General features: G+C 60.8%; 1 protein-coding gene across 1 annotated transcript; it reads right to left on the reverse strand.

Moving 5' to 3' along the window:
* Window positions 1–973: 973 nt before the first annotated feature.
* Window positions 974–27,558, reverse strand: Ttc34 (tetratricopeptide repeat domain 34). The gene is made up of 9 exons (XM_078025061.1): window positions 27,422–27,558; window positions 26,027–26,851; window positions 20,056–20,890; window positions 18,490–18,715; window positions 17,123–17,327; window positions 15,917–16,083; window positions 6,723–6,993; window positions 4,986–5,200; window positions 974–3,661 (listed from the first exon to the last, which is right to left on the reverse strand). Exons 2-9 carry the CDS (start codon window positions 26,805–26,807, stop codon window positions 3,134–3,136), a joined length of 3,228 nt encoding a protein of 1,075 aa, XP_077881187.1. The 5' UTR covers window positions 26,808–26,851; window positions 27,422–27,558; the 3' UTR covers window positions 974–3,133.

A 27,558-nucleotide genomic window follows, 5' to 3' on the forward strand; every position in this document is an offset into this window, starting at 1 on the left:
CTCCAGGATGGGGTGACTTTGACCTGCTGTCCCGGGGCCCTCCAGGATGGGTGGTGTTGGCCTGCTGACCCGGGGCCCTCCAGGATGGGGTGGTGTTGACCTGCTGTCCCGGGGCCCTCCAGGATGGGGTGGTGTTGGCCTGCTCTCCAGGGCCCTCCAGGATGGGTGATGTTGACCTGCTGTCCAGGGCCCTCCAGGATGGGGTGGTGTTGGCCTGCTGACCTGGGGCCCTCCAGGATGGGGTGGTGTTGACCTGCTGTCCAGGGCCCTCCAGGATGGGGTGATGTTGACCTGCTGTCCCGGGGCCCTCTAGGATGGGGTGGTGTTGACCTGCTGTCCAGGGCCCTCCAGGATGGGGTGGTGTTGACCTGCTGTCCAGGGCCCTCCAGGATAGGGTGGTGTTGACCTGCTGTCCAGGGCCCTCCAGGATGGGTGGTGTTGACCTGCTGTCCAGGGCCCTCCAGGATGGGGTGGTGTTGACCTGCTGTCCAGGGCCCTCCAGGATGGGGTGGTGTTGACCTGCTGACTGGGGCCCTCCAGGATGGTGACTTTGACCTGCTGTCCAGGGCCCTCCAGGATGGGGTGGTGTTGACCTGCTGACTGGGGCCCTCCAGGATGGTGGTGTTGGCCTGCTGTCCAGGGCCCTCCAGGATGGGGTGGTGTTGACCTGCTGCCCCAGGGCCCTCCAGGATGGGGTGGTGTTGACCTGCTGTCCAGGGCTCTCCAGGATGGGGTGACTTTGACCTGCTGTCCAGGGCCCTCCAGGATGGGGTGGTGTTGGCCTGCTGTCCAGGGCCCTCCAGGATGGGGTGGTGTTGGCCTGCTGTCCAGGGCCCTCCAGGATGGGGTGGTGTTGACCTGCTGACTGGGGCCCTCCAGGATGGGGTGGTGTTGACCTGCTGTCCAGGGCCCTCCAGGATGGGGTGGTGTTGACCTGCTGTCCAGGGCCCTCCAGGATGGGGTGGTGTTGGCCTGCTGTCCCGGGGCCCTCCAGGATGGGGTGACTTTGACCTGCTGACCTGGGGCCCTCCAGGATGGGTGGTGTTGGCCTGCTGTCCAGGGCTCTCCAGGATGGGGTGACTTTGACCTGCTGTCCAGGGCCCTCCAGGATGGGGTGACTTTGACCTGCTGTCCCGGGGCCCTCCAGCAGGGGTGGCGACATCCTGCTGACCCAGGGCCCTCCAGGAGGGGTGGTGTTGACCTGCTGACCCAGGGCCCTCCAGGATGGGGTGGTGTTGACTTGCTGACCCAGGGCCCTCCAGGATGGGGTGACTTTGACCTGCTGACCCAGGGCCCTCCAGGATGGTGGCGCCATCCTGCTGACCCAGGGCCCTGCGGTCTGGTGGCATTAGCCTGCTGCCCCGGGGCCTGACTGCAGGGTGAACCCCTTGCAGTGGGAATTGGGAGCCAGGAGGGCGGAGCTGGGGCTTCTCACAGCTGGAGCTGTCACCGTGTTGGACGTGAAGCGCCAGCGGGGTCAGGGCCTGGGAGCCCAGCTCTGCTGCACTGGGCTGATGGCAGCGATGGCGACTGCACTGGCTGAGGGGTCCCCTGGGCTCTGCCTAGTCCTTCACCACCACCCGGCAGCTCTGGACCCACACGAGGGTCAGGCCATGGCACCCCCTGGGTGTGTGCAAAGAACCATGGTGGGCCCAGGAGGAAAAGGCTCAGTGCCCAGGGGCTGGCCAGGCTCCAGGACTCACACTGAGACCTGGGGACAAGGGCAGCGGGCCACCTGGACGCACCGGCTTTGCTGAGTGGGTGTCCTCACAGGGATTCCAAGTCGTCTGCATCAGCTGTGGTCACTGGAGGGGTGAAACCTGGACTCCCTGGGGGTCTAGAGTTAGTGATGTGGCGAGGGCAGAAGTCCCGAGTAAAGGAAGAGCTGAACTGGGCAGCCCTGGGAGGGCACCTTCAGGCCTGTCTCAGCCTCCGGCTGAGCAGTGAGGGGCTGGGGACCTGGGAGACAGGTCAGGGGTCACCAGGGAGGAGGGTGGACTTGAAATGCTGGAGAAGCCCCCAGGCATCAGGCCCAGACCTGGGGGACACATGCTGGCTTCCTGGGTCCTCAGCCCAAGTCTTAGATTGGCTGTGGGCTGCTCAGGCCTGGAGCAGCCCCCTCCCCAGGTAAAGCCTGGGCTGGGGCCCCACAGGGACAAGACTTGGCCTAGTCCTCAGGGGCCAGCAGCCTGCTCTCAGGGTGGTGTGGGTAGAGGAGCAGGGGTGTCTCAGCATGTTCAGGACAGCATGAGAAACACAGCCTACCGCTGAGCGACTGGTGAAACGTGTTTCTCACAGCTCTGGAGGGTGGGAGTCCAAGGTCAAGGTGCAGCGATTCAGGGAGGACCTGGCTCAGAGTTGCCTTCCCACTTCCTCATGTGGGAAGGGGTGGGGGGCTTCAGGCCGTGTTTGTTTGAATAAGGGCATCGGTCCATTCCCCAGGCCCCACCTCCTGGCGCCATCCCAGTGGGGCTTAGGGTCTCAGCTTATGAACTCTGGGGACACTCAGGCCATACCAAGGTGCCAGGCAAGCAAGACGGACTGAGACCCCTGTGAGGTGAACCGGGGCATGTAGGGGCTACCCCTGCGGGGCTGGGGGAAAGCACGAGTGGGCTGCAGGGGTCCCCCTGGATTTAGGTACATGCACACTCCTTGCTTGATGTCACCAACTCTGAGATGTCCTCAATGAACAGATGGGGAAGGAGGCCCCAGGTCGGGAGGACCGTGGGAGAAGAGGTGCCTGCTGCCACCCCTGGGCTTCCAGAACTCCTGAGCCTGGCCCATCCCAGCTGGGGATACAAATATTTGTTGAGCCAGTGAGTGGACAGATGGACAGACTGACCGATGGATGGGATGGCTGGGCAGGGAGCAACCTGGAAAATCAGGAAGGAAGTGAAGGTGGAGCAGGGAAACCTGCAGATCCCAAGCTGAGGACCAGACCTGAGGCCGCGTGGAGGCCAGAGCCCCAGCTGTTTGCCAAGGGACCCGAGCTTGGTGGGAGGCTGCACCTCCGTGAAGATGGGAGGCCACCGAGGGCCGGGCAGGTGGCAGGGCACTGGTTCAGGCAGCTGTGGCGCACCCGGGTGAGAAAGGCAGGTGCCCAGGGAGGGGGCCTGGGAGAGGGCAGTGCTGGTCAGAGCAGCCGGCAGCCGGAGGCTGTTTCCCTCTGGGTTCGAGCCTTCAGCCTCCTCAGGCCGCCGTGATGGGGGTTCACCAAGAGGCCACTCTGGGCGACCGTCAGGGCCTCCCCGTAGCGCTGCTCCTCCAGGCAGCTCTGGCCCAGACGCAGGAACATGCTGGCCGTGGGGGCCTGGCCTGGCTGCGCCCACAGGCGGCTCTGGCCCAGGGCCGGTGACAGCTCGAGGGCCTGGGCGAAGGCCCCTGTGGCGCCCTCCTCGTCGCCCAGGCTCAGCAGCAGGCGGCCCCGGGAGCTGAAGTCCTCGGCTCGCCTGGCCAGGTCCCCGTCCCCGGCTCCCTCCCGGATCACGTGGTCCAGGTCCTGGAGCGCCCGGTCAACTTCCTGCAGCTCAGCCAGGCAGGCAGCCCGTAGACGCAGGTGGCGGGTACTGCCACCACCAGCCAGGACAGCCAACGAGCAGTAGCCCAGCGCCCGCCTGGGGTGCCCTGTGTCCAGGAGGGTGCTGGCTTCCTGGGCTGCTGCCTGCAGAGGACACACAGGGACGTAGGGCGTACAGGGTCAGCCCAGCCGAGGCTGCTGGCCTTGGGCGGGGGCCAGCGCCTAGGTAAAGGGCCCTCCCTGCGACTCCCTATCCTGGAATCGGCACGGCCCAGCTCAGGCTGCCAGTGTCTGCAAGTGTCCTCCTCAGCTGCCACTCTCGCTGGGACACGGCATCTCCTGTCCTCCCTCGGGAGCCTTACAGCCCCACCTCCTGGCAGGCCTCTGGTGATCTTCAGAACCACCTCTGCGGGCCTCCAGGGGCTGCTGCTTGGCCCCACCACCTGCTGGGGGCTGCCAGGACCCTAAGGACAGGAGGCGAGTGCCCTCTGCCCAGCCCAGGCCCTGGGTGCAGCTCCTCCCAAGGTCAGGAGGGGAGGGCCAGCTGTGCACAAACTGGTTCCCCCTTGCTGCAGTCCCTGCACCAAAGTCAAGGTTGGGGACCAAACATGCTGCCAACCTGTCCTCCCTTGGCTCTCCCTGTGGCTGGCGCTAGCATGGTGCAGGCCCCTGGATGTCCATGCACTAGGTTTGCTGTGTGCCCTGGGGGCACTTGGGTGGGCCAGAGGCCAGCTAGTGAGCATGTCCACCTCAACCTTCCTTTCTGGACTGCTAGACTGGCGGTCATTGCTGGCTAGGCCTGCCGCCCCCAGGCCGCTTCCTTTCTGAGCTGAAGACCACGCTGGGAAGCTGCCCAATGCCTCCTCCTCTCCACTGACCCTGCTTCTTCAGTCAGCTAGGGACAGAAATCACAGGACACTTCCCAGTGAACCTGCTGGCCCTAGTGGCCTTCCGCGGCTCCCCTGGACCTGGGGAGTAAGGTGCGCTGCAGGCCAGCCTTTCGGGAAGTTCTGGGAAGCACACCAGGTGCTGGGGTGTGACGCTGGTCTCTGATTCCAAAGCTCAAAGCCTGTGGTCTTGGCCTCCCCACCTGTGGTGCCCTCCTGACCCTGACCTGGCTGGCCTCTGGGGTGGGCTTCTGGCCTGGAGGAAGCCCCTTGCTGACTCAGCCCGACTCTGGGAGGGTCCTCCTCTTCCCACCCGTCACCTGTACTTTTGTACCCCAGGAAGAGAAGCCCAGGGGCTATGGGGTTGTGTGTGGGCAAGGTGGTGCCAAGGTGGGCAATTGTGCTGCCAAGGTGGGCAGTGGCCCGTCTTCAGGGCAAGACCTGGCACCTCCTACTCACACCTCACCCCATCCAGCTGGAACCAACCCAGCAGTGGGGAGGGACCGTGCCCTGTGGTGGCCCAGGGTCTCAGCCGTGCTGTGTGGAGGGGCCGGTGTGGCTGTCGGGGCATCTGTGCACACCTGGGCCACGCTGTGCCGTTCCGAGGCCTCCAGGAGCTGCAGCAGGAAACGCAGGTCCTGGGCGTCCACCTCGGCCAGACACTGCAGGTCCTGGATGGCAGCTGGGACATCTCCCTTCTTGAGCTGGAGCAGGCCCCTCCGGGCCCTGGCCGCCTCCGGTGGGCACGTGGGGCACAGGGCTTCCTGCAGGGGAACACTGGCCTCCTCATAGCTGCCTGTGGATCCAGGAAGGACAGTTGGGGGCTGTGGCTGAGGACGAGGAACGCACAGGCTGTGAGACATGCCTTCCCTGCTCCGTGCTGGCAGGGGCAGCTGAGGGGCAGACTCGGCCCCAGGGACAGAGCTGGGAGCTGCACACGGGGAGCACGTCCAGGCTGCATGGACCCACCTGCAGACCCGCCCTTGCCCCCACTGCATGACCCCTGGTGGGGCAGCAGGGCTTTGACTGCCCTCCTGGAGGTCACCACAGGGACGGCCTTCTCTCCTGAGGCCCTCCGGCAAGGCTGGGCCAGGGGAGCAGAGCACGTGGTGTGAGCAGCAGGAGGTGGGCAGAAGCCCCTGAAGCCCTTGGAGGGCCAAGGCGGGCGCCAAGAGCACCCTTCAGGTAGGGGTGAGCATCAGGGTGAGGTGGGGTCGGCCCACATGGGCCAGGAAGGGGCTGGCCTCCCCTGGACCACAGTGGATCCCTGCTTCATGCAGCATGAGTGTGTGGGGCAGGAGGGCTCCTTGTGAGAGGCCACAGACGGCCCAGAGGTCAGGTGAGAGGGAGCCCCAACCACAGATGGCCCAGAGGTCAGGTGAGAGGGAGCCCCGCCCACAGACAGGCCCAGAGGTCAGGTGAGAGGGAGCCCCGCCCACAGATGGGCCCAGAGGTCAGGTGAGAGGGAGCCCCGCCCACAGACGGGCCCAGAGGTCAGGTGAGAGGGAGCCCCGCCCACAGACTGGCCCAGAGGTCAGGTGAGAGGGAGCCCTGCCCACAGATGGGCCCAGAGGTCAGGTGAGAGGGAGCCCCGCCCACAGACTGGGCCCAGAGGTCAGGTGAGGGGGAGCCCCGCCCACAGACAGGCCCAGAGGTCAGGAGAGGGGGAACCCTGCCCACAGACTGGCCCAGAGGTCAGGTGAGAGGGAGCCCCGCCCACAGACTGGGCCCAGAGGTCAGGTGAGAGGGAGCCCTGCCCACAGACAGGCCCAGAGGTCAGGTGAGAGGGAGCCCCGCCCACAGACAGGCCCAGAGGTCAGGTGAGAGGGAGCCCCGCCCACAGACAGGCCCAGAGGTCAGGTGAGAGGGAGCCCCACCCACAGACTGGGCCCAGAGGTCAGGTGAGAGGGAGCCCCGCCCACAGACTGGGCCCAGAGGTCAGGTGAGAGGGAGCCCCGCCCACAGACTGGGCCCAGAGGTCAGGTGAGGGGGAGCCCCGCCCACAGACTGGCCCAGAGGTCAGGTGAGAGGGAGCCCTGTCCACAGACAGGCCCAGAGGTCAGGTGAGAGGGAGCCCTGCCCACAGATGGGCCCAGAGGTCAGGTGAGAGGGAGCCCCGCCCACAGACGGGCCCAGAGGTCAGGTGAGAGGGAGCCCCGCCCACAGACGGGCCCAGTGGGTGCTGAGGCCGTGGAGTTGGGGTGAAGGGGCCTCAGGAGCCAGAGCAGTCCATGGCTCTTCTGTTTCACAGAGAGGAACAGAGCAGGTCAGGGGTGTGGGACAGATGTCTGTGTCCCCTACTCCTGGCCGACACGTACCCAGCACCAGGAATGTGTCCACGAGGAGGAGGTGCCAGCTGGGCTGAGTGGCATCTATTCTGGTCAGCGCCTGACCCACTGCCAGGAGGCCCTGGGTGTCCTCGTCCCCAAGGGAGACCCGCATGTCCAGAGTCTGGCTCAGGAGGGCCCGGCAGCGGGAGTGGAGGCCCTGGGTAAGTAGCACCCGAGCTTCTGGCCTCAGAGAGCGGATCTCGGGGACCACGGTCCCTGGGTCGAGTCGCAGGGCAGAGATAACGTCGTCGACGGCGTCCTGTAAGGGGAGAGGGCAGCCTGGCTCAGGAGTCATCCCAGCCGGGAGGGACATCCCTGTTCTTGGGCCTCGGGTCCTCTCCCGGGGTCCTACAGGGTCTGCCCGTCCAGCTCACTGCCCTTCCTGCTGTCCGTGGCTGCAGCCTCATGCGCCAGCCCAGTTTTGGTTGGGCATCTGAAGGACCCAGCTCACTGGCTTTCATCCCCCACAGTTACCAGCCCTGAGACCCCCTTTTGAGGCCAGACCCTTCACCTGCCCATCAGTCTTCCAAGTTCAGCCCCCTGACCTGCCCGAGGTCGGTGGTACCCTCTCTGGGTAGCTCCCTCCCAGCGGGTGATTCCGGAGTTGGCGGGTTTCGGGCATATGCTCCTTGGAGCCTGGGCCGTGGCACCCCAGGGGCGGAAGCCCAGTCTGGCAAGTGTCCCGGGGTTCTGGGAAGGGAGGCTTGGTGTGGGGCACAGGAAGGCTCCCCCCAGGGCCGTGGGACAGAGGTGGGCTTGGCTGGTGCCCGAGGGGCAGCAAGACACAGGTAGGAAAGCAGAGGGTTGGGCTTGCTGTTCAGATGTAGGCCTCCCTGCCCAGGGCCAGAAGGACAGGAGGCCAGGCGGAGGCCAGGCCTTGTGGGAGGGCCTTGACGAGTAGATGGTAAGCCACCTGCTCCTGTCCTGGCCGGCAGTGGGTGCCGCAGTCTGGCTGGGCACAATTCAGGAGCACTTGTCAAAAGAAATGAACCTTATTTTTAAAACCACACACGCTAAACCACACAGCTCTTTAGGAAAACCTTCAGAGCCCAACTGCCACCACCGGCTTCCCACAAGCCTCTAAACCTCCCCTACTCCTCCTGCTCTTGAGGCTGATTGGCTGGGTTGCGTGGGCAGAGCCAAAAAAGTCCCCCAATGAGCAGCTCCATGGTCTGAAAGGGCGGGGAAACAGCCCAATGAGCATCACCGCAGAGGAGCCAATCAGTTGGCAGCTAGAAGTTTGCTGGGGCTGCTGTGAGCCAATCATCAGCTGGCAGCTGGAAGTTTGCTGGGGCCCCTTTGGCTGTGGCTCTCAACATCTCCCCCTCTCTGTTTAAACAACAAGCATGTGGCTTAGGGACCGTGCCTGCCTTAGGTTGTCCAATACTACATATGGTCCCTACCCACTATAGGATGAGCTGACCTCAAGGCGTCAGCCTCCTGTCTTAGGTTGGTACCATTGCAATTGGATCTTACCCGTCACTGACTACTGGTCCAGCATACAGCCACACCTGTGGATAGGTCTTTGTACCAGTGGGGGGGGGTGTGAGGTTCTTTGCCTCACCTCTGTTGGCCCCCAAATTTTAGCTGAACGACCATGACAAGAAGAAGGGAGGAAGATACACCAAGCCAATTGCTGGCTCCTTTTGGAAAAACTGTACCACTGATGACACCATCAGCAAAAATACCCCAACACTACCACAAGTCGCTGCACCAACAGATAGTTCACAATGCATACAAGTGAGTTCACAATGCATACAAGTGATACATAGTCCAGGCAGGTTCTGCAAGCAGTTCAGTGATGGCTCCTTTTGGAAAAATTGTACCACCGATGACACCATTAGCATAAATACCCCAACACTACCTTATAAAGTTTTCCATGCCCTAACTGCACCTACAGCAATTTGTATGTGTACGCCAGGATCATATGCAATTTGTTGCTGCTGATCCTCATAAGGTCCCTTTCCTAACAGCATATCTAGATTTCTCTGAGGATAACCAGCTGCTGCATTTTGCCTAGCCGATTCCTTGCAAAATTCCTCATTGGCAACCTTCCATAACAGGTATTGTCCTCCATTTAGCACAGCTTTACAAACATTAGCCCAATCTGCTGGCATCATGTTCAAGTTGGTAATGGATTCGACCAAGCTTACAGTGAAGGGTGCTTGAGGACCATAGGTTATTACAGCCTCTTTTAGCTGCTTCACTGTTTTGAAATTTAAAGCATGGCGAATTCGCTGCCCTCCTACCTAAAATACAGGGCATGTTAATACTTGAGATCCTGTCTCAGGATCCCAACTATCAACTGCGGGGGTTGGGGGCCTCCCAGCATATGGAGGTGGTGCTGTTGGTTGGACGCTTACGCCCTCTGGTGATAGAGTGCTGTTAGTAGCAGTCTCCTGTTGTAACTTTCCCCCTGATGGCTTTTTCTGCTCTAGTTCGAGAGACCTTCTCTTGTACTTGAATCTTTTCCTCTTTCTGACTAACTTGAGAGACCTTCTCTTTTACGTGAATCAATATGTCTTCTTCTTCCTCTACCTTTGTCTGAACTGAAGGCTTTGGACTAAGCAAACCAGATACGTTCGTCCACAATGGCAATGTGTCAACTGGCAGAGTCCCTGGGCTGTTCTTTTCTATTCTTTTTAAATCTTCACCATGATGGTGCCACTGTGATATATCTAACAGCTCCTCCTTAAAAAGCCATGGGCTACATTTTTGTATTGTATCAACGTATGCCCTGACGGCTCTTGATTTTACTGGGAAGCCTCCTTCCTCTAACAATTTACTTAACAGTCTTTCGGTTTGTTTTTTACTAATTGCTGATCCCGTATTTCTACTATAATACAACCCAACAAGATGACGCCAAACAAAACCGAGACAGAATGAAATAAAAATGGAACCACACAAAATCATTATATCAGCCTTTCTATCCTCCTGACGTGTGCATCCGTCCTTTCTCCCTATCTGTTCCTCAGACGGAAATAGTTTTTCCTCAGATGTGAGCGGTTTTTCTTCCCTCTCACCCATCTCCAGGGACAGGCAAGTTAAAACAAAAGTGAAGCAAAACAAAAGAGGAAACTTAAAATGGCTCCCCTTCCTCTCGCCCTGCCCTCAGGGGCGAGCAGTTTACTTACCCTCAGTCGCTCCCCGTGTGTGCGGCCACCAAATGCCGCAGTCTGGCTGGGCACGATTCAGGAGCCACTTGTCAAAAGAAAAGACTTTATTTTTAGAACCACACACACCACACCACACAGCTCCTCAGGAAAAACCCTCAGAGCCCAACTGCCACCACCGGCTTCCACCAGCCTCTCACCTCCACTCCTCCTGCTCTTGAGGCCGATTGGCTGGGTCGTGTGGGCGGAGCCAAAAAAGTCCCCCAATGAGCGGCTCCGTGGTCTGAAAGGGCGGGGAAACAGCCCAATGAGCATCACCGCAGAGGAGCCAATCAGCTGGCAGCTGGAAGTCTTCTGGGGCCCCTTGGGCTGTGGCTCTCAACAGTGGGGGCCTGGGCCATCTTCCTGGGGTCTTTCCCTGGTTGCCCTGTCTGGGGCCTCTGTGTCCCCTCCTGATCTGTGGGGTTAGCTGAGTATTTTCAGTATTCCATTTTTGTCCCTCTGTTGACCTCGGGGCTGTGTCCTTGTCCTGTTGTGGGCATTCACTCTGCGGATCCCACGTCCTCAAGGCGCTCCGCAGGCAGCGAGCCACGAAGGTGAGTCCCCTCCCCTGCCACGCTGCTGACCTCCCGCACAGTGCGTCCACGTGTAGGCGCTCTTGGTGGCGGCTTCTGGTGCTCCTGGGACAGGCTTCGGGATGGGGTCCCCTTCTGCACCCCGAGTGCTGTTTCTTTTTCTTTTCCTTACGATACTCTGGAGAGTTGGTCACAAACGTGTCCCAGGCCACAGGGGAATGGAGGGGCGACGTTCAGCCTTTCAGGATTCAGGCAGGGAGCGGAGGAGGTCACCATGAGTCCAGGGTCTTGGTGGGCACGTTCCCGGGAGGGGGTCCCTGTACCTGGGCGGCGTTCCTGGAGGGGCCATGCCCCTCGGGGTCCCTCGTCCAGGGAGACTCCCCACTGGGGGCCCTTGGGAGACCTCATACCAGGAGGGGCCCGTCATGCCCCTTGGCCCGTAGGTGGTGGGGTACCCCACGGCCTGGTGGGTACCGGGTTGGAGCCCCGCAATCCTGGCAGTGGCTGCAACAGTGCCTCTTCCCTGCAGGGCTGTCACCCGTCGGGATGGCCCACCCACCCCACGGACCCACGGATGGGTGCGCAAGACCTGCCAGAGCCTGAGCGTGGGGACACGGCGGACTCTCTCCAGCAGGTGGCACTCAGCAGTGCGGTACCTGGGAAGAGGTCCCCTGTTGTGGTGGAGATTAGGCTCCGCCCCGCGGCAGCGCCAGTCCAAGGTCCTTCCCTGCTGGGGATTGGAGCTCTAAGGCGCCATCTTCCTGAGCCATCACAGTCAGAGGATCCCATTCATCTGCTTGTCCAAAGGGTACCGATGAGGACCACCCCGCGGGCGCCTCCTCCTGCAGTGGGCGAGCTGCGGGCCTCAGGGGTGGTTCCGAGGGCTCTGGCTCCCGCGGGATTCGCCTCCTCAGGGGCTGGACGCCACCAACTGGGGCTCCTTTCCCTGCAGCCGCTCCTGAGCTGCTGCCTCTTCCTTTGCCTTCGGAAAGGACCTCTCTGTCTCGAGGTCCCCGTCCCTGCTCCTTGGGAGCGTGTGTCCGCCCCTCTCTCCGCTCCTCTGGGAGTCCAGGGTGGAGCCGGCTTGGTCGTAGCCTCAGAGCCCCTGGAGCACCCCTTCTAGACACAGCCTCCCCGCTGGGCCTCAGGGGCTCTCCTCACTGGCCCTTCTTTGGAGGCCTCCCACTGCCCTTAAGCCAGGCTCGTGGGGCCTTGGGCTCGCTGCTCTGGGCACCTGCCGTGCCTTCCAAGCCCGGAGCCGCCCAGGGCCTGTTTCTGCTGAGCAGCGCTTTCCTGGTCGCATCACACTTTCCTGGGTCTCTGCGGCCCGTGCTCTTGACCTGTGCTCTGGGGCTGGGCGGTGCTGGTTCTGTTCTGGTGGACATTTCCGTCACCCGGGGAGGGGCCATTATGGTCTGGCCAGGTGTGGCTTTGCTCTTGGGTAGAGCAGGCTGACTCCAGCATCCCCAGCCCTGCCTGGCCCTGGCCACGACTCAGCTGTGGGCCCAGCGCAGGTGACCTCTGCTTCTGCCGTGCTCTGGGCGTGTGCAGTGCAGGCCTCACGCAGCATCCCTGCAGACTGAGGAGGACTCCTGGCCCGGCCCCTGCTCAGTCCTTCCTCTTGTTTCTGTCCCCATGACTATGCCTACTGCAGGGACTCCCAGGAGTGCCTCCCTCAGGGCCTCGTCTCTGGCTGGCTTCCTGCACTGAGTGCCCCGTCCTCAAGCCTCATCTGCTGCAGTGTGTGTCAGAATCCCCTTCCTTTTTTTGGGCTGAATAATATTCCCCCCAAGTGGTGGACTGTTCTGCTTTTCCGTTCCTCCATCAGTGGCCACCAGGGCTCTCCGTGAGGCGTGATGCTCCAGCGTCAGGCCCAATGGTCTTCTTTCTGGTGGCCCAGCCATTGAGCACTCCTGCCAACAGTTCCACAAGGCTAGTTTCCCCAACCACACCTGTCACTTCAGAGTCTTGACTGTTACACTCCTGACGGGTGCATGGTGGCATCCCTTAGCTTAGTGAGCGTTTCCTTGAGGACGGTGACGCTGGATGTCTTTTCCTGGGCTTCTTGGCCTCTGGGCAGTTCCGTTCAAGCCCTTGGCCCCTGTGAGCTGGGCTGCTGGGTGCGTCGGTGGCAGGCCTGGCCGGGGGTGGCCTGGTGACCTGCTCGTAGGCTTGGTCCCTTGATGCACGACGGGGCTCAGGATTCCTGAAGTCTCATTGGTCTACTTTTTCCTTTGTTGCCTGGTTTGGTGTCAGTCTAAGAAACTGGCCAAATCTAAAGTCGTGCAGCATTTCCCGTGAGTCCTTCTAACAGGTCTGAAGTCTGAGGTCTTATGGTTAGTTGTTGTTGTTGTTGTTGTTGTTTTTTCCATCCTGGGATTGAACCCAGGGGCACTTTATCACTGAGCTGCAGCCTCAGCCCTTTTTATTTACTTAATTTTTTGAGACAGGGTCTTGATAAATCGCTGCGGCTGGCCTCAAATTTGCCGTCCTCCTGCCTCGGCCTCCTGGATTGCTGGGGTGACAGGCATGACTACATCTGGACTTCTTATCCATTTTGAGTTACTTTTTGCGTGTGGAGTGAGATGAGGCTCCAGGTGCATTTTATGTGGATGCAGGCCCCCAGCATCGTGTATTGAGAATAGTTTTCTCCCCCGCTGGTCTTGGCTTGCCGAAAGTTGCCTGCCCACACGGGTGGAGGGTTATTTCTGGGCTCTCGTTCCGCCGGGCCCTGCAGACACAGGGGCCTCGTGCCAGCAGCACACTGCGATGCTCACCGTGACTGAGAGGGCAGGGTCTAAGGCCCCAGCTTTGTTCTTTTTCTAGACTGTTTTGCCTATTTGGAGTCCCTTGAGGCTCCATATGAATTAATTCTGCGGGGAGTTTTTCTATTTCCATAAAAAACCATTTTTTTAAATACACATTTTTAGTTGTAGATGGACACGATTATTTTTTTAAGTCCCGGGGATTGAACTCAGGGGCAGTAAACAACTGAGCCACGTCCCCAGCCCTATTTTGTACTGTATTTATTTAGAGACAGGGTCTTACTGAGTTGCCTAGTGCCTTGCTTTTGCCGAGGCTGGCTTTGGACTCGCGATCCTCCTGACTCAGCCTCCTGAGCTGCTGGGATAATAGGCGTGGTCACCGCACCTGGCAACATAAGATCTTTATGTATTTATTTTTGTGGTGCAGAGAATTGAACCCAGTGCCTCACTGAGCGAGGCAAGCGCTCCACCACGGAGCCCCGCCCAAGTCCCTCGTGGGGATTTTGGTAGGGACTGCACCGAGTCTGCATTGAGCGCTCCTGCCTACAGGGAGACCCAGACACGGTGACAACGTGAAACACTCTATCTGTCAGTTTCTTTGGGCCATGCCTCCTAGTCGCCCCCCTATGCATCCTTGACTTCCTGGGGGTTAACCTAGATATTTGGTCATCGGACGCTCTTGTCATTGAGACGCTTTCTGAATGTCCTCTCAGGTTGTGGTCGTGAGTGCGAATCACTCTGGGGTCCGTGGGTGCCCCTGGTGGCCTGCCACTCTCCTGGATCTGTGACTGCCGGTAGATTCTGGGGGACTCCTCCCTCCCGGCAGCTGACCTGAGTGTCAGCGCTGGGCGGGGTGGAGGTGGCCTTGCTGCCGCTCACCCTGAGGAGAGCCTTCCGCCTGACCGTCTGGTGAGACGTCTGCCGTGGGCTCCCACACGCGCTCTCGTCACGCCGAGGTCCTTCCTTCCACCCTGCTCTGCGGGGAGTTCTCAACAGAAGCGGCTGGATCCGTCCTGTGCTGCTCCTGCTCTGTGGTCACCACCTGCTTCCTGTGCTCTGCAATGCGGGGACCCTGGCGGGGACGGCATGTTGGACCGCCTCACGTGCCGAGGACCCATCCCACCTCCTGGCGCACGGCCACTGGTGTCCGTCAGGGCCCTCCTCAGGTTTTCCCGGACTGTCGGCCTGGTCTTGGGGTCGGGTGTCGCTGGCCTCTGGGTGACTTAGGAACTTCTCCCTCTTCTTTGCTTTTTGTTGTTGAGTCTCTGACTGTTTGGAGACTCCCCCGGGGCCGCGCAGGTCCAGGGCCTTGCACACTCGTCCGGCGACCAGCACAGCCTTGTCAGTGGCCCTGAGTGTCCCTAGGCTTTTCTTCCCGAGCCTCTTGCTTTGTCCACCTGCTTGTCAGCTGTCCTGCTGAGCTGTTCCTCCCTGTGTTCCTCTCCTGTAGGACGGGTGTTCATGACCCACCTCATGCTGGGCTTAGAGATCCGAATTCTCTCTCTCTCTCTCTCTCTCTCTCTCGTACCAGGGATTGAACCCAAGGGCTCTTAACCACTGAGCCGAATCCCCAGCCCTTTAATTTTTTTATTTTTATTTGAGACAGGGCCTTGCTAAGCTGCTGAGCCTGGCCCTGAACGTGCCACCCTCTTGAGTCACTGGGACTTTTAAGTCCATCCAGCTAATGGTCTGTCCGCTTTGACTTTTCCGAGGGGTTCGACTTTGGGTTTCATGAATTTTCTCTACTGTTTTTCTAGTCTTGTCTTTATCTCCAACCTTACTCCTTTCTTTCTTTCTGCCTGCTTTGGGTTCAGTAGTTCCCTAAATCGTTGGATTGGTGACTTGGGATCTTTGTCTTGTAATGTGCACGGCTGTGGCCGTGAACGTCCCTTGGTCCTGCCTGCGTTGTCCCGTGCGTCTGGTGCGCTGTGATTTAACCTCCATCCATCCCCAAGTGCTGCCTGAGCCCTGGTGATTCCTTAGCAACCCACTTCTACGGAGAGCAAACTGGGCGCGAGAGGCCGAGTGATCGGCCTGAGGCTGCCCTCCGACCCTGGACCCAACACCCCTGCCCAGGAGCAGACCCCAGAGGGTGCCCTTCCGCACACACAGGGAGTGTGCAAACAGAGTGTCCACAAAGCAACAAGCAGAAACTGTCTTCGAGGACACAGGCTGCTGTGACCCAGACCTCTCCTCCTGTCCGCCTGGCTCCCAACATTTTACCCTGAATTGGAGCAGTTTCTGCAGAGGGTCTTAAGTATATCATTTCTCTCCTAAAAAGCAGGTAATTTAGGTCAGATCAAAGTTCCAAGGGCTCTGCTGGCCGAACCCACGGCAGACAGGACGTACTCCTTCTGCACCCGTCCTGTGAATCCTTTTTAACACGGGGCTCTGTGCAGCAGACCGTGCAGTGGAGGGGACCCTCGTGGCCTACGTCCCTGTAGAGGGACACCTGCAGCCATTAAGGAACATTTTAAGCTGGGGAGGCCCCATCAACCCTTAGGGCTTGGGTGTCCGTGCAGGAGTCGTGGAAGAGTGGGGCTCCTGGAGGTGGCCCTGTGGGTGCGGCTCCTGCGGCCTGCAGTGCAGGTGAGGAGGAGGGGGTTCTGATGGCACGTCACGGCTCGTGACACCTGGCCCTGCTCGCACTCCTTGGGTGCAGGAGGAAGGCACTGCCCTGGCCTCCCTGCCCCACCTGCCCAGCCCCAGAGGGGAGAGTGGCCTGGCACCTGCAGCTGGTCCAGGGCCAGGTACACGAGGGCCCGTCCACACAGAGCCTGCACATTCCCCGGCTTGGCCCGCAGCACGGAGTTGAAGTCGAACACAGCAGTCTTCTTCTGGCCCAGGAGCCCGTAGCAGCGGGCTCGGACGAGTAGGGACTCACTGGCCTCCGTCCCTGTAGGAAGTGGGCATGGTTAGGACATGGCTGTGGCTGGCCACTTGTCCAGTGTCCCTCCTGGTGCCCAGACTGGGGGGTCCACAGTGGGGAGCTCACACCCCACTGGGCAGCAGGGCCGGGCAGGTCACGGGCAGCAGGGGGAGGGAGCCCTCTAGGAGGGCGGCATCTGGGAGGACTGGTGGACACTGGGGGACCTTGAAGAGGCAGGGGCACTGCCCTCCCTCCGAAGTGAGGCCAGGCGAGGGGGATGGGGATTTCCGGGGTGGCTGGGGGACGTGTGAGGCTCTGCACCCGCCAGGAGGAGGAGGCCCTCCCCAGAGAGGACACCACCACCCGCTTCTGGGTGTCTGTTCAGCGCCAGATGCAGGGGAGAGCGACCTGAGGCTGCTCTCAGCCTGTCCCTTCCCGGCCGTCACAGGCGCCTCACGCAGCCTTGCTGGCACCTGCTCGAGGGCAGGTGGAAGCCCCTGCAGTCTGACCGTGGGTCTGACCAGCGCCCTGCACCCAGGAGCCTGCCGTGAGCCTGAGAGAGACCCTCCCTCCTCTGAGCCTCGCGCCCCACACAGCACCGAACACCCCACTCTAAGACGCACGGGGCCGGGCCCTTACCTGGGGCCAAAGCAGGGCAGCAGCCTCCCTGTGCCCAGCCCCCGGTGGCAGCTCGGCCTGCCTGGAGACTGCGTGGGCACCTGAAGCCTCAGGCACTATTTCTGGGAGGTCTGAGGGGAGCCAACATCTCGGGTCCCCTCACTGGAGGGAGAGGAGGAGCTGGGAAAGGGTCTGTTCGTCCCGGGGCCGAGACAGCATGGACAGCAGCCCAGGAGCCAGGCAGGGCACAGCTCAGGCCCCAGCTGGCCCAGACCCTTCCTGGGCCGTGGCATGCTCTCCTGGACCTCCAGTGCCTCAGTGAGTGGCCCCACTGTCCATCCCACAGGGGCTCCCAGGGCCCATGGACCTGGGAAGCCAGCTGTCCTCAGCCCCGTGCCTCCATGTAGCTGGCACAGGATTGGACCCTGGGCAGGAGGGGTCCTCCTACCCGCAGCAAAGATGGCCAGAGAGAGGTAGGCGATGGCCTCCCTGGTGTGGGCCTCCCTGTCCACCCCGCTGGGCTTCGCTCGCAGGATGCTCAGGGCCCGTGCGTGGCAGTGGCTTTGCAGCAGCAGCCGGTCCTCGTGGCGAAAGACGTCCAGGGTGGGCTGCAGGCAGGCTGTGTCCCCAGAGTGGACCACCTTCTTCACCAGCTGCTGGGGCCCGAGAGAGTCGCTGCCACCACCTCCTGCCTCTGGCTCCTGCTCACTGCCCCCTGGCCAGCACGCCCTGCCCACCGGCCCCGTCTCCTCCAGCCCAGGGGCCTCTCTGCCTGTCCCCCCGTCTGGTAGTGGGGGGCTCCCCGAGGCAGGGTCTGGTCCCCAGCTGGACCACAGGGCCAGGTGGGAGGAATGAGGGGGCTCCAGCTGCACTCGCAACCCGCTGTCTGCCGTGTGGCCAGGGCAGGGTGGAGCCCTCACGTCCCTGAGCCTGGACCTCCTCTGACCATGGAGGGGAGACTCACCTCCACGAGCCTCCAGGAGGGAGGCCTGACCAGGAAGGGGCTTCGAACCATAGAGGCTCAGGGAGCCATCCAAAGGTGTGGAGAAGGATCCCAGGGCCGGCCAGGCAGGGCCAGTCTGCTCTGGGCAGTGCAAGACCCCAGGCAGACAAACCTCTCCCTCCGCGGCTCTGCCTGAGGAGACCCAGTACTGCCCCCTTCTGGCCTCCGGTGCACACACTGGCCCCAGGGCAGGGTGGAAGGATAGCAAGTTCCAGGGTGTCCCTCCCTCCTACTCTCTGCCCAGGGCAAAGGGGTCAGGATTCCAACCAGCACAGGACAGAACCCGGCTGGCAGGTGTCGCCTCCTGCACTCCAGGGTTTGAAGCCCTCCTCAACATCACCAGCTGCCTCTGGCCCAAGCAGGAGCCTCCACACAGGGAGGCAGGAGAGGCTCTGCCATCCCAGGAGCTGAGGGGTCTTGGAGGCAGGCAGGCAGGGGCTGAAGGCCTGGGACCCCCCACCTCAACAGGACCATGTCCAAGCTTAGCTTGTGTGGGACCCTCGGGGAGAAGCTCAGCTGTGGTAAGTTCTAGGTCCTTCCTTCATAACCACAGCCGAAGCCAACCTGCCAGGCCTTAGGGCACCTGTTCCAGCTAATTACCAAGACAACCTGCAGGACCGGGGCGTAGATGAACAGACTGATGTCAGAGAGGTAAGAGCCTGCTGCAGGAAGCAGAGCTGGGGCTGAAAAGGTTTTCCTGCTCCAAAGTCCAGGCTGTAGGTGCTGAGCGGGGTCCACGGGAGGCCTGCTGCCCTCCGCAGAGCTATGCCCATTTCCACCTGCCCTGCAGCAGTGCACCTGAGCCTTCTCACCTGGTTGGCATCGTAAGAGAAGCCCCTACGCAGCTGTAGCAGGGCCAGCCGTGCCAGCACAGGGGTTGCCTGGGGCCTCCGGGAGAGGGCCACCAGCAGGGATTTGTGGGCATCGTCCAGGCGGCCCAGGCGGTAAAGGGCATCGGCTGCCAGGAGCTGTGAGTTCTCGTCCTCCACGTCCAGCTCCATCAGCATCGTGGCCAGCTGGTACACGCCATGGGCATCCCTGTGGAAAGAGTGGCTCAGGGTGGGCCAGCCCCTTCCCTAGGCCCCGCCCAGCTGCTCAGCAGGTTGGGCCAGCTCACAGCCCACTGTCTGCTGTGTGGCCAGGGCAGGGTGGAGCTGAGGAATGACCCTCACACCACACTGTACCCAAGTCCATGCTGCTGTTTCCAGCATGGCCCCTCAGCCCTCACCCTCCCGCTGGGTCTTCCCATCACCCCACGGGTAGGCATTTCCAGAAGGAGGAACTGAGTTCACATATCGGTCAGTAGTAGCACTGACCCTGAGTAGACCTCAGGATTTCCTTTTCTGCAAAAATGTGGGTTAACAATTTGGCCCTGCTGGGCTCAGGGGTGAGCTCTTGGCAGGTAGGATGCACTTGGGATGCTCCTGGTGTCCACATGGAAATGTCCTGAGCTTCCATTCCAGAAGAGGCCAGAGCCTGGGACTTGAGTGGACCCTCGGGAGAAGCTCAGCTGTGCTCAGTTCTAGGTCCCTTCTTCATCGGCACAGCCAAAGTCAACCTGTTGGTAACCCTTCCTCCCCACCGGCAGGTGCAAGCACACGTCAAATGAGGCCTGGAGTAGAGGCAGCAGTGATGGGCCGAGGCCCCGGTCTGGGGGGTCCTGTCTGGAGGCCCCTGTCTGGAGGCTGTTCACTTCGCTGCCTTCCCCCACCTCCCAGCGACCCACCAGAGTGCACACTGGAGCAGCCAGAGGCCGGTGCCTGCTCGGTTAGCAAGGATTGTGCAGGAAGCCCCAGGGCAGGGGTGGGGGCTGTGCCGAGTGGGCAGGGCAGGGAGCTCAGAGGTCCAGGACCCTGCCCTGGAGCTGCTCTCCACCAGGAGCTCCACTCTCACTGAAGGAGGAGACTGTGGTGGACACAGGATGTTCCCACCATGCCTTACGACCCGGGGCTGAAGGAAGGAGTACTGGCCAGTGGCCTCAGGACGCACACTGCTGCCTGGAGGCGTTTTTACCAACAAAGGACTTTCATCATCTATTGGAGCAAGAAAGTAGACTACAAACTACACACAGATGTGTTGTATATGCACAAAAAGAAACCTCTAGACAGAAATGCGGCAGCGGGCTGACACGTTGAGTTTTACTGTTTCCTTTCCATGTCTGGGTCTCTGATTTCCTAGGGACAGGAAGCCCACAGTGCAGGATGCTCACAGACTGAGACCCTAAGCTCAGATCTGGGGCTGAATCGTCCTGGATGCTCAGGGAAACCACCCAGATAGGCTGCCTGGCTTTACTCACCTGTAAACAGGAACAAACACCCTCTACCTCCCAGGAGACCCGAATGGAGTGGCAGCCCCTCTTGGGCGGGGCCAGCTCTCACCCTTCCTGTGCCCCAGGGCCGTCCATCTCAGCAGCTCTGCTCCTGCAGGAGGGCACGTCCGCAGGGCCAGGGCCACACCCGCGCAGCAGCATCCTGCGGCCTTCCTCCAGCAGCACGGTCAGCAGCAGTCCGCGCTGGTTCCAGGGCACGTAGGCCTTGGCGGTCATCAGTGCCTCCTCGGGCTGCAGCCGGCACGCAGTGACATAATCCAGCGCTCCCAGGAAGGCGCTGCCGGCCAGCGCCCGCAGCAGCCCACGGCCGCACAGCGCCCGCACACAGCCGCCAGGATGCGGAGCCCCCTGCTCCACCACCGCCTGGAAGTCCTCCTTGGCGCCGCGCGTGTCGCCCACGTGCAGCGCGCAGAAGCCACGCAGCGCCCTCACGGGCCCACTGTCCCCAGCAAGCTCTCCGGGGTGCCTGGGCCTCAGGAGGCGCTCGCACAGCGCCCGAGCGCCTGCCACGTCCCCGGCCAGCAGCAGGCACTCCGCCAGGCGGGTGCCCAGCACAGTTCGCTGCCCTGCGGGCTCCAAGCGAAGCAGGAGGCGGAGCGCGTGGGTGACCGGGACCAGCAGCTCACGTCCCGCATCCTCGCGGAGCTGGGGGCGACTCCGGACAGCCTCCTGGAAGTGGGCGAAGCCCAAGTCCACGGTCTCCTGAGCCTGGACTCGGATGCGTTCTTGGTCTGTGGCTGAGAGCACCGCCTGGAGTTGCCTCCGCGCCGCGGACGGGCTCTCGCGGAAGGCCTGGTACAGGTCCTGCAGCACGTCGTGGGTTCGGCCACCCAGAAAGAAGGCCGCCGCTGCGCGCGTGACCAGCAGAGCTGCCCGGCGCTCATCTGGAGAGAAACCGAAGCGCCCGTTTGGAGGAGCTCCCGCCGCAGCAGCCCCTTACCGCGCAGCGTTGGACCCTCGCTCCAAGTACTTTTCTGCTTCGGGCGTCTCCCTGCAGGCTCCCAGGAGCCCAGGGCGTGGCACTGCCAGACCAGCCCGGCAGGAGGCGCCCAAGAGCCACAGCAACCAGCAGGACGGGAACCCAGCCACAGCCAGGAAGGTCATACACAGGAGAATGAGCCCTGGGGCTCTGCCACAGCTCCATTCCCAGTCCCTTTGGTTTCTGAGACAGAATCTGGCCAAGTTGCTGAGGCCGGCCTGGAACTTAGGATCCTCTTGCCTCAGCCACCCGGTCCCTGGGACTCCCCTGACATCTGAGTGAAGGAGTTAGGACTGAATGTCCTCTTTAGGGACTGGCGACCTCCTCACCTGCGGGTCAGCACTGGCCTTCAGGCTCTGACCACGGTGGCCACTGTGTCCTGCCTTCTCGGGCCCCTTGGGACTGGATACTCCCTGTATGAAGCCCATCTCCCCCAGGTGCAGGAGAGAGGCGATGGCACCCAGAGACCCGGAGCAGGCAGACTGGGGCCACTGACCGACTCTGGCCAGGTCTCAGGTTCCTTCCCTGCCCTGTGAGGTGGGGCTCATCTCTGGGTCACTTTCCATCACTGTCCCCAAAATACTTGAGAAGAATAACTTCAGGGAGGACAGACTCATTTCAGCTCCAGTTTTGGAGGTTTCAGTCTCATGATCGGTCGACCCCATTGCTGTGACCCGAGGCAGGGGGGCACATCATGGTGGGGCAGGTAAAGCCCCAGGGCGTGTCCCCAGTGACCAGCACCCTCCAGCCACGTCCCTCCTGCCTTCCACTGCTACCTCCTCCCAGGAGTCCGTTCAGCTCTCAAGGGATGACGCACCGTTGAGGTCGGAGCCCACCATCCAACCCCAAAGCCCAGCTCTGTACCTCACTGCACTGGGGACCAAGCCTTTGACACACTGAGCTTTTGGGGACATTCAGATCCAGCCCATAACAGATGATAAGGCCCACACTCCATCCCTGTGTCCAGACGGGGATCATTACCATCCATACTCACAGGGCTGAGGTTTAACTCAGGGTTAGCATGACCAAGAAAAAAGCATCTTGCACCCCAAGACTGGCTAACCAACAGCAGGGTCACCCTGTCCAGTTCTGGTGCCAAAGCAAAGGAAATGGGGCCTTTCCTGTTGGTCACTGATGCTTGAACTAAAGCAACTCTAGCCCTGATTTCTGCCATAGTTCATGGACCTAGGACGTTGCGGCTGGAGAGAGCCCTGGGGGCTGAGGAGAGTAGTTGTTTCTTACCCACATGGTAGTGTGCCTCTCCCCTCCAAGGCTCCAGTTATACCCCGCAGCCTTCTGTATACCATCTTGTAGGTCACTGAGGCTCTGCTCACTTTTCTTCTGTTTTGTCAGATGATTTATAGTCTGTCTTGGATTGTGCTGACCCTTCTATTCCATTATGCTATGATTTTTCTTTTCAGTTATTGCATTTTTCAATTCTAAAATTTCTATTTCTCTCTTCTCCTCTTTTCTCTTTTTGTCTCCTCTCCTCTCCTGTTGTTTGAGCCAGGATCTCATTATGTTGCCCAGGCTGGCCTCAAACTCCCAGTTATAGAGATGCTGGATTTAGTTATGTTCTTCTGAAGGGGTTGGATTATTTTTAGCAACAGGTTGGGTTCAGACTTCAAATTGTACCTCCTCCTCTCTGACCTGACGTCTCTGCTTTTTCAGACGACCTCATCTTCCCCATGAATGGTATGTCAATGGTCAGCCGAGGACTTCAGTGGATCGAATGGACACATTTTGGATCTTGCCGGCTTCTGTGGCTCCGTCTCGGGAGTTTCCTGCAGTCCCCTTTTCCCAGCTCTGAACTCTGTCCCTGGTCATCTCAGACCAATCAAACTGCAGCCTGCACGGGCCAAGGAGCCCTGAAACAGAAAGCCGCAGCGTGTGCGTCCCCCGGCTCACCTCGTCCTCCAGGGTCAGCCGGCTCCGGCCGCACCTTCCAACGGTTGCCTTGGATGTTCTGCCGTGGTCATCTGTGAGGCACGTGTGCCCGGAAGCCACTCCACGTGACTGGAAGCAGATTCTGCTGCAGCCGTAACAGTTTTTATGATCTGTCGGTTGTTGTTCATTTTCCTGATGACTCGTGAGACTCACTGATTAATCCCCTGATCTGGAGGCAGGAGGCTGCTTCTCGCTGTTCCGTCTGCTTTGGTCTCATCACTGTGAGGTGCCTGCTCTGCATGTATTGTCCGCCATCTGTGTTCTCCCTTCGGGGAAGGCCTGTGCAGCTCTTGTTGGGTCTTTCTGGTGGACAGGTAGGCGTCCTCCACATCCTCTGCATGCCGAACCTTTGCCCATCGTCTGCTTGGAAAGCCACAAGCCTCTCTGTGGCTTGTCCTTCCATTTTCAAAACAAAAGTTTCCAGTTTTTAATTTAATTAAATTTATCCGATTTTTCTTTACCATTTCCACTTTTTGTGTGTCCAAAGAAACCCAGCTGTTCACAGAGCTCTTGTTTATATCCTCTGACATTTTCTTTTAGAAACTGAGATTTAGCGATTGATATGATCCACCTAGAATTCATTTTTTTTTTGCACAGGACAAGGCTAGTCACCCTGATTGGATTGGAACACTTGGGTACTTGTATCAAAACGCCCCAAACCTCATAAACTTGGACAATTACGATGTCCAAAGGGAAGGCCTTGACTCAGTGAGAAGTTTTATCAGTTTTAAGCACTATTACCTAGCGACCCCCAAACTTGGCAGCTGAAAACAATAAGCAGATTTCCCCCTGGTTGTACTGGGGATTGAACCTGGAGCATTTTACCACTGAGCTACACCCCTATCCTTTAACTTTTTCTTTTATTTCAAGACAGGGCCTTGCTAGGTTGCCCAGGTTGAACTTGTGATCCTCCTGCCTCAGGCTCCTGAGTTTCTGGAATCATAGGCCTAGCTACTGCACTTGGCTTAAAACAACAGCTGTTTTTATTGGCACATGGTTCTTTTTAAATTTGAGCTGCTGATGTGGGCAGTTCTTCTGTTGGTCTTACCTGGGGTCACTCACATGACTATATCCATCTGTTGTCAGGACTGAGTGGGAGGGTCTAAGTGGGCCTTTCTCACATATCTGTGTGCTGATCCTCTGTCCCCTCTTAGGCCCAAGTGTCCCCACCCTGTGGCACTCTGGAAGGTGGCAGAACCTTTAAGAAATGGGGCCCCATCGGAAGCAGCTGAGAGAGCCCCCTCACTGCCCCTGAGGCGTCTGTGTTGGAGAGGCCGACCCCCTGCCCTGGGCGACTTGGGCCTGCGGTTCCTGGGAGCCCCCTGGCAGACGTGGCCCTGCTCTTGGAAGCCTGCCCTGGGCGGGGCTGGGTGTTGCCTGCTCACACATTCCCAGAGGCTGTAGCTACCGCCCTGTGCCTGTCCATGTGCGACGGCCCAGGGGGGAGCCCCCTCCATCCTGGGGTGGCCGGTGCCCCCCATTCACTCATCAGCCATTGCGAGCTGTGCTCTGGGTGCCGAGGCCCTACTCCCCCAGAGGCCCAGGACTCTTTACTGACTATTTTCTGATAACTTACAGTGGAGGGTTCCAGAAATAACTTTTCTTTCACTTTTCTGTTCTTTCCACCTGGTTCTTCCCCACGCTCCTTGTGGAGGTCACCAGTAGCCTTGGCACTGTGCACTCTCTGTCTTGGAAATGTCCTTGTTTGCAAGGCCAATCAGTCACAAACAAACCTCAAATGATGAGCCACAATGAACCATTTCTCTTTGTAGGTGCACGATCTCAGCTGTTTAGTGATAGTAACAGAAAGCTGGCTAATACACTGAGAATGTCTAGAACTTATGACACCCATTTCCTACCTGCTCCTCCCCTCCTCTCCCTGGTCCAGCTTTCAACAAACTCCTAAATGATTCTTGGCTCTCCTGCTCCACTCCTCTCTCTCCATCATTAAATCTGTCCATAGTCTTGTTTCTAAGTCAGTGATTCTCAGACCCACCACTTTGCTGCAACCTTTCTCCCTGACCTGAGATCCATCATTTCTTGCCTGAGAGCCTGGGGATGATTGTCACTGCCTCCCATTCTCCGGCCTCCCAGCCTCCTTGCCTGGACCAGCCTCCCAGTCTCCAACCTCCCAGCCTCCCAGCCTGGACCAGCCTCCCATTCTCCTACCTCCCAGCCTCTCTGCCTGGACTGGACAGTCTCCCAGTCTCCAACCTCCCAGCCTCTCTGCCTGGACTGGACAGTCTCCCAGTCTCCAACCTCCCAGCCTCTCTGCCTGGACCAGCCTCCCATTCTCCTACCTCCCAGCCTCTCTGCCTGGACCAGCCTCCCATTCTCCTACCTCCCAGCCTCTCTGCCTGGACCAGCCTCCCATTCTCTGACCTCTCAGCCTCTCTGCCTGGACCAGCCTCCCATTCTCCTACCTCCCAGCCTCCCTGCCTGGACCAGCCTCCCAGTCTCCAACCTCCCAGCCTCTATGACTGGACTGGACAGTCTCCCAGTCTCCAACCTCCCAGCCTCTCTGCCTGGACCAGCCTCCCAGTCTCCGACCTCCCAGCCTCCCTGCCTGGACCAGCCTCCCATTCTCCTACCTCCCAGCCTCCCTGCCTGGACCAGCCTCCCATTCTCCAACCTCCCAGCCTCCCTGCCTGGACCAGCCTCCCAGTCTCCCCGCAGGTTCTTCACTCTCCTTAGCTCCTATGGCACACCCCACACGACCTCCAAAGAAGCTAAACGTGCAACTCCTCTCACTCTACCTACGTTGGACACCCTTGGGTGGCTCTGAGGGCACAACCGGTCCTTCAGAGTGCAGCTGGGCCCCGTCCCCGACGGCCACGCTGGCGCCTTGTGGCGAGGTGAAGCTCTCTCTTCCCCAGGGCCTCCTCAGGCCCCTCTCAGCCCGAGGCCCCTCGTGCAGGAAGCCTGCCCTGACCACTGCCTGGAGTGACCTGTGCACTCCACTCGGTTCCTTCCTGGGTGCTCTGGAAAGCAGGTCCTGCCCGTCTTGCCCCGTGGAGTCCCAGCCCGGCCCCTCCCCCCGCCAGGCAGACTTAACCCAGGGGGCAGCATCCCTGCGGGGACCAGGACTCCCTACCTTGGGGTCTGTCCCTCGCGGGGTCCGACTGCAGGGCCCTGCTGCAGGCGGCCAGGCAGTCCTCATACCTGCCACCACGGAGCAGCGCTTCTGGTGACAGGACCTCGCTCCAGGTGCCCTCGGGGTCCAGGGCAGCCAGGAGGCCCCAGCCGTCAGCCTCTTGCTGGCCGTCGCTGACGGTGGCCCGCGGCTGTGCTGAGACATGGTCCCGCAGGGTGCTGAGCAGCGTGGGGAGGTAGGGACGCTGGTGGGTGTGGACGAAGGCCGCGGTCCGCTCTGCGCTCGAGGCGAAGGCCTGGAGATACTCGGCCACGCCGGCGCCTGCCTGCTCCCCAGACAGGACCCGGGCCAGGGCGCGGGTCAGCTGCAGCTCCAGGGCCTGCCGGGAGTGAGCGTCCAGCAGGGCAGTGCAGCGCTGGGCCACTTCCCTGTGGCGCCCATGAGCCAGCAGCCCGGCCAGGGAGTGCAGGACAGCCGCCGGGTGGTCAGGGCAGAGGGCACCGAGAAAGGCAGAGGCCAGAGCCCCGGTCAGGGAGACCACTGCCATGCCGTCCCAGAGGATGGTGGGGATTCGGCTGTCCCCACAGCACCAGGCCTCCAGGGTGGCCACCACAGGTGCTCCCCGAGCCTCGGCCAGCGCCCCTCGTAGCCTCTGCACGGCTGAGGGGGCGTGGCAGCTGAAGGCAGCCAGGTAGAAGGCCGTGGCCAGGAGGGGGTCCCCCAGGGCCAGGTGCTGGTCCCCCTTCCGGCAGAGGCCGGCCACGAGCTCCTGGGCTGACATCACACCTGGGGGCCCCCCTGGCCCATGTCCATCCTCACGGGTGCCTGTTGGAGGGGGCTGGGGTTAGCGTCCAGGCGGTGGACATCCACTGGCCCTTTGGCCACCCAAAACCAGCCTCAGGCAGCCTCCCCTGACTGGCTCACTGAGACCTCAGGGTCAGTGCACTGAAGCGCCCCTCACCAGGTGGTTTCGGGGCTGGGGTCCACCAGGGGTCCCTCCTCCACCGAGGGGGCCGACCCTGCCTGCTTGGGTCTCTCTGAAAGCACCTGCCCCTGAGGCCCCCTGGGGGGAGTCGGGTGGTCTGAGGGGACGCCCAGCTGTACCCCTGCCCCTCCCAGCAGGGCCTCAGGAAGGCCGTGCAGCCTTGGCAGCTCCCACCAGGGCCTGTGCCCTGCTCATACCTGGGTGACCTGGTGGGGCACCGTGGGGACCTGCCTGGCTTGGCCCACACCATGGGGCTTGGCTCTGAGGGTTCCAGGCCCCGGCCAGGCCCTTCCCTCCCCACTGCTGAGCTGAAGGACTCAGGGCCTGGGCCTTCGTAGTTCCCCAGGGACCACAAACAAGGACCCCACGAACCCTCCCTGGCACACGGAGACACAGGTGTGCACACTCACAGACTCACTCAGGTCCCTGTGCCCAGGCGGAGCCGGCCCTGTGCTGGGGGGCCGCGGCCCTGGCAACCCCACTCCTCCTGGCTGGGTGGAGGGCTTGGGTGGCTCCACAGCAGCCTGGTTGCTGGGTTCTGCAGAGC

The sequence above is a fragment of the Ictidomys tridecemlineatus genome, chromosome 11 (assembly GCF_052094955.1).
Source record: "Ictidomys tridecemlineatus isolate mIctTri1 chromosome 11, mIctTri1.hap1, whole genome shotgun sequence".
In the NCBI taxonomy this organism is placed as follows: Eukaryota; Metazoa; Chordata; class Mammalia; order Rodentia; family Sciuridae; genus Ictidomys; species Ictidomys tridecemlineatus.